Genomic DNA, 10,862 nt, shown 5'->3' with positions numbered 1-10,862 from the left:
AGTTTTTATTTCTTCATCTAAATACTCTAATTTTGTTAGCACATTAGCACATAGGTTTTAGTATCTCTCCAAAAATGTACAATCAATAATTGCTCTTTTTTAAAAAAAAGCATAAGATTTGTCTGAAAAATCAAGCATGTGTTATTAATTGCTAACTCATTATTAATCAGGTTAGAAGCCAGGCTGTTCTGGGTTGTATACGTGTATGTATGAAATGGCTTCTTACTTCAATAAAACACAAGTGTAGCAGATTGAGTCCTGTGAAAAAATGTTCACTCTGATCCAAGGAAGGAATAAACAGTATTTGAACAACCAGCACAAAAGGTACTGAATGAATACACTTCCGTAGTTGCTATTATTGACCAGGCACTGTGCTATGTGAGTGGTCTACCACTACAAAGCTTTTAATTCTCATGGCAGACTAAGGAGTGAGTGTCCTTGTGATGCTTATATTACAGATAAGGACATGGAGCTGGGCAGTTTAAGTGTCTTGTCCCAACTCCTAATGCTACTGAGCTGTAGGAGCCAGGATTTGAACGCCAGCGGTATGGGCCAACAGTCTGTGTTCTTCTCCATATATTTTAACTCATCTTTTGTGAAAAACACTTTATTTATTTATTTTTTACTGGAGCAGAATGCATATTGTAACTGAATTAAATCAGAGAGTCAGTGAGTTAAGGCCCGTTTCAATTAGACACACTGGAATCCCTCTGAAGTAAAGTCCTGAGTCCAAACTTCACCAAAAGTAAGCGTACTTTCTAAATCCCTTTGCAGTCTCTCTTCAGCTGCCTGCAGTATGTGCCTTCGTTTTACATAGATACAGATGTGGCTGTGTGTCAATAATTCCCTTTTGAGTTCCTGTTCAGGTGGTGTTAGACTGGAAGTAAAACACACATGTACACGAAGGGTTTCTTCGATTTATTTCTCCCATTTTTAAGGATCACTACTGCCAACTGAATGATCCTATTTGCATGCAAGATGATTTCTAATGATTATTACTATTTGTAATAATCTGTATCAGAAAGCTCCCTGGCTGGCTCTTACCTGATCTGCAAAGTGCTCTTGTGGGCTCTCTGGGAAACACCAGATATCATAAACTGCAGGTGGCTCGTGGAATTATTCTAACTGCGAGCAATAGTACTTCACAGTAATGAAAGAGAAACGTATTTGTTTCTTAACTAAGTAGGTAAATAGCCTTCTTTATTGCTACTCCTTGGGGACCGACAGTTTTGAAAATAACATATCCAAATGATAGGCCATCAAACCTCATTAGTTTATATTCAATTGTTTCAGATGTATTTTGTAATAGGGGCATGCTGGATTGAGGATCAACTTTATCCTGTGTGAGTGCTAGCTTTTTCTAAGTAAAATAATGGCATATGCCGGTGAATTATTTACTGTAATAAAGAGCCAAGGCAGGAAGACCACTCTAAATGGGTCCATTCCAGCTAAATATTAAATGTGCTCATTACAATTATTATACTTTTGTAGTAGAAAGCTTTTTTACATAATCCTAGAAGATTGCCTTCAACAAGGCAATCTATATATTTAAAAGCAACAAAATTTATTTCCCTTATCATGAGAAACAAAGAAAAAAAAAAGCTCCTTCCCTCAATGGGCCAAATGAAGTATATTTAAAAAAAATAAAATAAATAAATATATATACATACATATATATATATTTGGTCTTTTTTACTATCTTAGACCAAAAGATGAAAGATAGAAAATTAACATGAAGATGACTAATTATAAATTAATTATAGCACAGACATACATATACAACAACTTAGGAGGCTGTGGGAAGTTTTGTCCAATGAAAACTACACAGAATTATCAGGCTAACGGCACTTATTTTCTCTCCGCAGACCACGCACGCCAGAGTGAGGAAGCCCCTCGCTGGTCCCAGCCCTCCTCTGGTCGGTATTCCTGTCTAGCCCTGTGCTCCTTTCAATGCCTGTTGTTAGGAGAGCCGCTTCTCTTCTCATTTGCATATGTGATTCTTCAACAGCAGACAAAATTCCCTACAAGAAATGGTGGCTTTCAAAATAGTGCCTTTCACTAATGAAAATCATGCTCAGTTAAAGAAAAATGAAACCTTTATCAAAAAACAAAAGAGGTTCTTGCACAAGTGATTTTCATTTCAAATCATTATGTGCAGGATTCTGTCTCTAACGATAGAACTTGGTGGCATCAGTAAAATTACTAAGAACTGAGGAACTGAAGGCTTTTTAATATTGCGTTTTTATTCTCTGTTACGTGCGCAAAAATCTTCCTTCTCATCAAACAAAGTGAACAAGAGGGAGTAGAACGGTACCTTGGTGCAATCTCCAAATAGTCTACACTTGTTCGCTTCAGTTCCTTGAACTTCAATGAGCTTTTGCCTTTTTTCTTTTATAATTTATTATGTTTATGATCCTATTTATTCTTTCATGGGCTTTGTTATTTAAATATGCCTAAAAATTTACTACACTCCTATTCACAGAGCTAGCAACCACGAGGCTCACAAATGGGGAACTAATGAGCATCCCATGGGCCGCCAGGGCTGACTTGCTCCGGGTATAACGCAGGTAAGCACAGTGCTTTAGGGAAACAGCTTGGCCCAGGTAGGCGTCTGGTGTGCTCCCTTCGGTTGCAAAGGGTTAACCAGAAAGGTTTACACTTGGAAGTGTTCTGAACTTCGCTCCTCCCTCTCCAGCTGCGCTGCCAAAAATCATCCGACAGGAAACGTAAGATTAAGTTTGTCCTACCTAAGCGAACAGAGTGCTCTGAACAGGCCACCACTTTAATGTAGAGCGGGGACTTTTCTAATCCTTCTGGAATCTGCAGTGCTGCTCAGAAAATATCACGGGGAGAGTTGTTTTCTCCCCTCTAACATCTTCTCTCTGGATCATCTCATTTTGGTCACACTGCCGATCCTGCTGCTTCTCCGTAAAGGTTAACTTAAAGCTCCAAACATAATCATGTGGAAAATGGACATTATTGATTCCTATGGCCCTTTGTTCCCCCAGCCTAAGTCCCTGAAGTTCAAGTTCAATCTGGAATTACATCATGTCTGGTTTCTCCTGGTTACCAGACGGCTTGAGACGTGACCACAGCTACAGAAAAAACAAACAGCTTTCTTCACGCTTCGGCTCCCCTATCGATTCAAACGTAAACTTTTTTTCTTTCTCTCAAGTATGCTTCAAGTATGGAGCATGGTTAATTTAGAGATTAAGTTCCAAATTAGATTATCTAATGGCATCTTAATGGATTGCTGACCCATTTCCTGTGGGATGGCAGCGTGCAAGTCTGGCTGGAATACAATTAATTTCTTAGGAAGTGTTCTGAAGAGTTTGCCTAGATAAAAAGGAAACGGCATGTTGTACAAACCTTTCTTTATAAATGGGCAAAGTTAGGCAAAAACTACAATAGATCTCAAGAAATTTTCCACAGCCAAATTAGAGGTATGGTGTGTCTTAAAGTCATATCAAGATCGTTTTTAAGAGTGGTAACATTTCTAGTTTTGATTTTATAACAGGTGCAAATGATTTCTATGAGAATGGAGAGTAATTCTGTTCATGCGAATGTCCAAGTACAAAGAGCAACACTGCTGGGCAGCTCTCATCAGACAATGGTAACGTGCAATTCTGGCTTCTGCAGTTTTGCCTTGAACCAAAGATCCTTCCATTCATCTCTCTTATCAGCATTCCTACCATGGTCCCAGAGTGGTGCTAGGGGTCCAGGATGATGTATAAAAAGTCGAACATTCTGAACACACTTTAGGGCTAACAGCTGAAAAGGAAATTCAGCACTCTGAGAACAAAGCTCCCCCAGGAACTCCAGCAACAACCCAGCTGTTGTACTGTAGTTACGTGTCAACGTGACGCACTGAGAGCAGGAAACGCTCACCCAGCGAATTCACAGAGAGGGTCTGACTCGAAGGTTGAAATAAAAGTTAACTCTTAAGTATGAACTGGCCTCATCACGTACATGACACCTACCTGTGAGTACACACAGACACATACATGTGCGTGCCAACGTACCGTTTGCAACACAAATTGAAAACTGTTTTTGTTTAAGTATTCATCATAAAATCTTTTGAGAGCTTTCGTTTTACAAAGAAAATGCCAGGAACAAAGCAAAGGAAAGGGTAAGTGGTTGAGGGCAGTGTTATGCAGATAGTTCTATGCCTGAAGTAAATGCTGTTACCTCTTGCTTTCTGCCCTCCCCTCCTGACCAGCCAGATCCAAATAACCTTTACTGGCTGCTAAATTTCTCTTGGGAAATCAAGCAGCTCTCCAGAATTGCAGTAATAAACGACAATTTCTTACAAAAACATGTGTAAAGTAACTACAGAATGAAGTATTCAACTCACAGAAAGGAACTGCTAACACATGTAACATGGAAAATAGCTGATAAAAGTCTCTGTGGTGCCATTCAATTATGGCATCAGCAGAAACACAAAAATCCTTCCAATTATTTCAGTAAAATCTTCATTTATTCATTATTTCAGAGGCTGAGCAAATGGTTTGTGTAAACATATCCATCAGTAACACGCGCATGTTTATTTTAGCCATCTGAAGGCTTCTTCTATGTTTATATAAGCCATCAGACACATACAGCCACTCGCTTGTGGCTTTGCATTTTCCTGCAAGGGGTGAAGGGGGAGAAGGGAGAATGAAACAATAAATCCAGTTTCTCTTTGCACAAAGCATTCACTCCAGTGTTTTAAAATAACTTATGTTTATATTATTCTTGGACTGTCCTCCAGCTTTCTTTTTCATTCAATTACATTGCTCTTTCATATTTGATAGCACCAGCAAGGTTCTGGGTGTAGTTTCAAGAAAAAAAGCCGGTTGAGGAGTAACTGACTTCTGTGTTTATGCCCGCAGAACTCACATGTACAAAAACAACGTAACTGGTCCACGCAACGCCACAAAGCACACAGGGAGTCTCGACTCAGGGACCTGTCACCTGCTCCTCACCTGCAGGCTCAGCCCATCCTCACCCAAGCAGAGGTGAGGCCTCCACCACACACTGCGTTAACTCCAGCAACTCTTCCATGTGGGCAGAGCCCTTCATTTTCCCACAGAGCAACAGCTCCTCCGACCAGGAGCACAAGAACACATGCAAACACACACAGAGGCACACAGGAAAACGGCCCACAAAACTCTGAGGTCAAAGCAACAAAACACCGGCAGGTTTGTGGGCCCACAGTCGGTGAACACTTCCCGGCGTCAGCTCTGGTTCCTCAGGAAATGTTCACATGCTGAGGTGCAGGGGGGAGGGTGGGGGCCCCTGCCTTTGACTACAGCGCCTGCTCACCTCCCTGGGCCCTGCCACTTTCCCCTGCAAATGGAACAGTGCTGACATGGAAACCCCTCAAGAGGGCAATGGCATAAATCAGAAGAGGAGACAGCCACAGACAAGTGCAATGGCAACAAACAACAAACAGTCCAACCAAAATAGAGCCAACCAAAACACACGCTCAGCTCTGTCCTTTTTCACCTATGAGGTCTCCAGGGACTGACTTTCATTAAAAACAAAAAAATAATAGACACAATAATGGTCACCTGTGATATCTTCTCTATTCCTTCATGCTGAAAGCAAATTTTAATTCTCTGGCTGACAGATCTATGGGCTGCAGATGTTTTCAACTCAGTGAAATGACTCTGGAGCTGCAGCTATGTGCCTGAAGACCTTAGAAGGCTATGGTCGCTCTTAAAAGTGGTAGTGTTGCAGACAGTAATGATTTCCTTTTTAAATATAATACGTACAGAAAAAAAAAACATTAAGTTTAAAAAATGACTATAGGGCACAACGTATAAATTATGCATACAGCCACCGTGCCAGAGACCTGGCTTATTCATGTCATGCAACATGGTTTCATGTCCATTTTGAAAATGGTAACAAAGCAAAGCAAATTGCTGTCTTGCTGGAGTATATTTGTTTTGGAGTGTGACAGTTGAATTTCAGAGCTGTGTGCTTCTCTATGTCCACCACAGCAGTTACACACCCCAACACCAAGCCTCAGCAGATAACAGCAGGGTGCAAAGAGTTGTGTGCTTTCTGAGTCATGATTAAAAAGGAAGAAACAAACACGACGCTACCTTGGTAAGAGCTTTATGGACCATTTGGGCCGGTCTACATTGTCTCATTTACTAATGTTTAAAAATACTATTTCTGGGAGGGAGTAGAAAAGGAAATCTTGATAAATTCTGAACTGTTTTTTGACTTACTAAGACTCCAAACAGATTACCACAATTTTTGCCAAGAAGGGGATAAGTAGCATGACCAGCACCACCATAATAACTGACTTTAATCAACATACGCATTCACTTGCATGTGTGTTCTGTGATACCCTGACAATCCACTTTCTGCTCTAAATAAGAGTTATCACTTTTTGACTAAAAAATTACTAGCTATATCTTAAATTGCCAATAATTTACAACTTCCTGGTTTTTAATGTACTTTAGAGGTGCTATCCTATTTCAGATTAAGTAAATACCAACCAGTAGCCAACATTTCTGGAAGTTCAAGTACACTTAAAATCACTGGTACATTTTATTAGATTTGCAATTCTAAAAAATGTGGCAAGCTTACACACACACAAACACACACACGCCACTCTGAGATAGGCAGGGCTTCAAATACAGCAAGGTTATTTAATAAAATAAAATGCAAACATTGTATTATCAAACCCAACTAAGTTAACTTTTAAAGGCTTATTAATTCAGACTTTTTAAATAAGATACTTTCACTTAGTTTAATTAATACTATTAACTTTAGTATTATTTAAAGAAGATATTTCCAGTAAGTTTATCTTATTTTTGTAAGTATATATTGCATTTTCCCTCCAAAAAAGGACTAATACATACACCTTGGGGAAAAAAAATTACAATAGGTGAAAATGTATTTAATTTTAAAGCTGATATACTAATCTTTAAAAGGAAGAGAAGTCATAACATAATCATTTAAGGGTTAAAATAATAGTTATTGAATTTTAAAAAACAATCTGAATAATTTTCTTAAAGTCTGTCTTGAGTAAAGTGGAAATGTAATAAGCTTTGCTTTTTCAGACTTTACTCTTCCCGGTTTCTTTCAGACGAGCAGACCCTACAGCTCTCCCACCAGCACAGGGCCTTCCTGGAGGGAAGGGGCAATCACAGAGGGGCTGCGACATTTCGCTGGCTCTACTGTCATTAGACTCAAGGGGTTACCTCACTGTCTTGGCCAATTTTTCTCTCTTATTACATAGGATTACACCATTCACTTTGATTATCAATTTGACCCAATTGTTTCTCGTCAAAATAACACAGAAGAAGCTACTTATGTTTTAAAACCAACACGAGTTAATATCAAACTGGTTTTGAAAATGAAGATGTACAATAACTTTTAAATCAATCAAATAATGGAGATCCTCTCTGGGCCACATCAGTATACAGTCAGAAATTAAAAGTTTCTTTAAAACAAGGTCCTTGCTTAGCTATGGATTCGAAACATCATCCCACTCCAGAATTTAGAAGCCTTCCTGTAACAGCTAAATAGACTAACTTCAGGTTTTTTTCAAGTGTTTTCTCCTTGATAGATGAATAAATGAACAGCATAATGGCTTAGAGTCAGCAGGAGAGAAAAGAAGCAAAATGAGAAGATATACTGTGACAAGACAACATCTTAATGCTCAGATAGCTGAAAAAAAATCTTCCCATTTTTTAGGTCCTAAAGTCTAACTTTCTAATTCCACCCGCATCCCCACCGAGAATATAAACAAACATTTGACAGTATTCAGAAATTCCAATCACCAGTTAGCTGTGGTTCCAAATTAACTTGATGTTGCACTTACATAAGAAATAAAGAAGAGGGGTAGGGGAACAGGGATGGTATAGCCAAGACAACTAAGTTTGTAACATATATTTTCTGTAAAACTAGTTAAAAACAAACACTATAGGTCATGTAATTTTTCGATGTAAGTGTAGGGTTGGAAATAATTAAAATGTTACCTTTGCCAAGTAATTCCCAATGTATCCTCACTGGTACTGGGGTATAAATGCCTGCCGTTTTGATTCACGGTCCAGTCACAAATCCTCAGCTGTCAATTGAAACCTAGCAGTCAGATATGGATCGAGCAGTACTGCAGTTTTTAGTATTTAAATGAACACATGCAAACTAGTACTGTATATGGCATTAACCTTACTTTCCCAAGAGGCAACTTAAAAAAACAAATAAATAAAAGCAAAAGAAAATCTTACTCTGAAAAGCAAAATTCCTAGACTTTTTTAAAGAAAAAGCTATTGCAATACGCTTCTCTATTAATTAAAGCATACAAGAGAAACAAGTGCTGAGAACATAACAATTAGCCATTATTAGAGTACAAATCGAGCTGAAATAAAAGCAAATGTTAATGTTTAACAGATATATTTTAGAAAGAAAACAAAATTGCTTTTTTTCTATGCAACATACTAAATCATCTGCACTGAGTAAAATAATCAATAACTTTAAGCATGCAGTTTGCAAAACAGGAGACGTGCAGTTTAGAGCAGAAAGACCCGCCCTGCAGACATTCACCCTAACTGGGGCATGGAAGCATTAAGGTGTCCAGTTCTTGTTCTACTTAAAGTGGCATTGTTTGGAAAGAGGTGATAAGGTTTTCTGCTTCGTTTTAAATTCAGAGCAATGGCACTTAAGATCCTTCACTACATCTGCAGAAAGCAAGGAATGTACCGACTATAAGCTGAAACAAATTCTTCCCAGATCCCGCGTCACCAGCTCTGCCCTTCAAGCCCCTTCCAGTAACCCTATCTCCAGCTCCGTTTGGTTAGCAGCTGCCCTACAGTGCTAGCAGATTTATTGAAAAGATATATTGCTTATTTTTATGCTTAAGAAAGTAAACTTATCTGGCTTTGGGGGGAAAACACACTAGAAAATCATGGTTTTTAACCTCTACATAGCAGGGCTGTAAATTAACTGCATCCTGCACTGAAAAGAGACTTCTAGATGCTGCCCCAGCCGCTCTGAAGGCCCCAGCAGCTGCGGAGGGCGGAGCCCACCGGCCTTGCAGGCAGGGCAGACAGTGAGAATCTGTCCCCAAAGCCAGCCACAGCGGCTATCTGGAGTCTTTATTTTTCCTTTCAGATTCACAAGTTTCTGCACTTTGTATAAGTAATAATGATTCTGGAGTTTCAGAATGATAGCTTTTGCTCATTTCCCCACAAATCTATCAGCCTTCAGAAATACAATCTAAAACTTCTCAAAGATGTGTTAACTGTACTGATAAACAATGAGTTTTATAATTGAAAAGAACTAAAAAATTCCCTTCCTGAAGACAGATACACAGACAAGCACATGGTTGGTCAGACATGTAAGTTCTGTTCAGGGTATGTCATAAGAGAGTCAGGAATCTGTGGACAAATTAGAAAAATAAGTACTCTTAAAACATGGTAATACTTGCATAAAAAACTTGGTTGTTTTAAGTCAAACAAATGACACACTTTTATATTTCAAAGAGGTAGTTTGTATATCAGATTAGCGTATGAGAAGCAATATACAAGATTACTCAACTGTTCTCAAAGTGGGCCACATATGGTTCAGTGTGATAGGGCAAGTTATTTGTTTTTAACAATAACGGAATAAACCAGTTGTCTCCTTCAAAATACAGCTTCTGAAAGGGTTTTTTAAAAATCTAAAAACAGTTCTGGATCACCTTAAGACCACTCATTCACTCCTTTTATCAGTGAAGGTGGCAACTGTGAACCCTAAGCATTCTCAAGAAGAGAGGGTGCTCACAGCAACTGTGGGAATGATCAGTGTCAAGGTAGCTTCTGTAGTTCCCTCAAACTCAGACTGGAGGAGACTCAGAAATGCGGCCGACTGTCCAACAGGCAACTGCTAGAGCCCTCTCCCTCTGTCCCCCACCTCCTTCTCCCCACCCCGGAGGGTGCTTACAGGAACTGGTTCCTTGGTTTGCTTCCTCATGAAGGTTGCTCCCTTTCTGTGTTTCTGTCTCTTCACTTGGTTTACCACCCCTAAAAGGTCAACTCGGCTGTCTTTGGCCATGTGCTGAGAGCTTAAAATAAACACATTTTTGGATTTTTTCTTTCCTAAGAATAGTCTCAAAGGGCTTAAAAGTGACTACACTAGTTCTTTTCACCTATCTTTTAAGATACATGTAATCAAAATCTCCCTATGGGGAAAAATATGCTTACATACACACACACAAAATAACCAACAGATATACTTGGCAATAATTCATGCCAAGTAAGTTAGTAAGATATTAAGTAGTATTGAACTAATTTCCTTTCAGCTACCAAAAGTATATATAGAATTTAAGTTCATTTTCCTGTTTAAATTGTGGACCAGCATTATTAACATTTTCAAGTTTCTAAGTTAAAATGTTTGTATAGTTCATGCTTGTATGTTACCACTCGAGCCAGGTTACCTGAGCACTAGCCTCTCTCCACATTTTTAAAACATCTTTGCATAAAGCAGCTTCATATTAATGAACCATCTAATAAATGGATTTTAAAGGAGATCGTATGGGTAAGGGAAACAAATAATTAAGATGAAAATCACCTATTCACCAGATTTCCATGACACTCATTTCTAAGAAAATCAATTCTTGGAAGGCTGAGGCAAGCAGATCAAAACTTCAAGCTCAACTAATTGACTTAGCAAGGACCCATTTTGTTTTGTTTCTTTGTTTCTATGTTTGTTTTAAAGGGGGAGGCTGGGAACATAGTAGCTTAGTGCTGATACCCTTGGTTTACCACATGCTTGTGTGTTATCACTTAGGAGCCAAGTTAATAGGGGTTACCATAAAGGAAAAAGAAAACACACAGAAAGTGAGAGAGAAGGATGAGAGAGAGAGGGAGAGAAAAGAGACGGGG

The 10,862-nt window shown here is 38.9% G+C and overlaps 1 protein-coding gene across 7 annotated transcripts in view; it reads right to left on the bottom strand.

Annotated features, from left to right (window-relative positions):
- The window catches only part of Nfib (nuclear factor I B), a 208,836-nt gene that overhangs the window by 5,544 nt on the left and 192,430 nt on the right, over nt 1-10,862 (bottom strand). For 4 of the 7 annotated variants that reach the window (XM_010630968.2, XM_033757672.1, XM_033757667.1 and 1 more), the window contains one exon: nt 7,980-8,068. The exons of the other annotated variants lie outside the window; for them this stretch is intronic. In XM_010630968.2, coding sequence (XP_010629270.1) covers nt 7,980-8,068 — 89 coding nt within the window. The remainder of the gene's footprint in view (nt 1-7,979; nt 8,069-10,862) is intronic. 7 annotated transcript variants of the gene reach the window in all.

The sequence above is a fragment of the Fukomys damarensis genome, unplaced genomic scaffold (genome assembly GCF_012274545.1).
Source record: "Fukomys damarensis isolate Sample0158 unplaced genomic scaffold, DMR_v1.0_HiC HiC_scaffold_31, whole genome shotgun sequence".
NCBI classification, from domain to species: Eukaryota; Metazoa; Chordata; class Mammalia; order Rodentia; family Bathyergidae; genus Fukomys; species Fukomys damarensis.
This window is presented reverse-complemented; position numbering and strand designations above follow the sequence as displayed.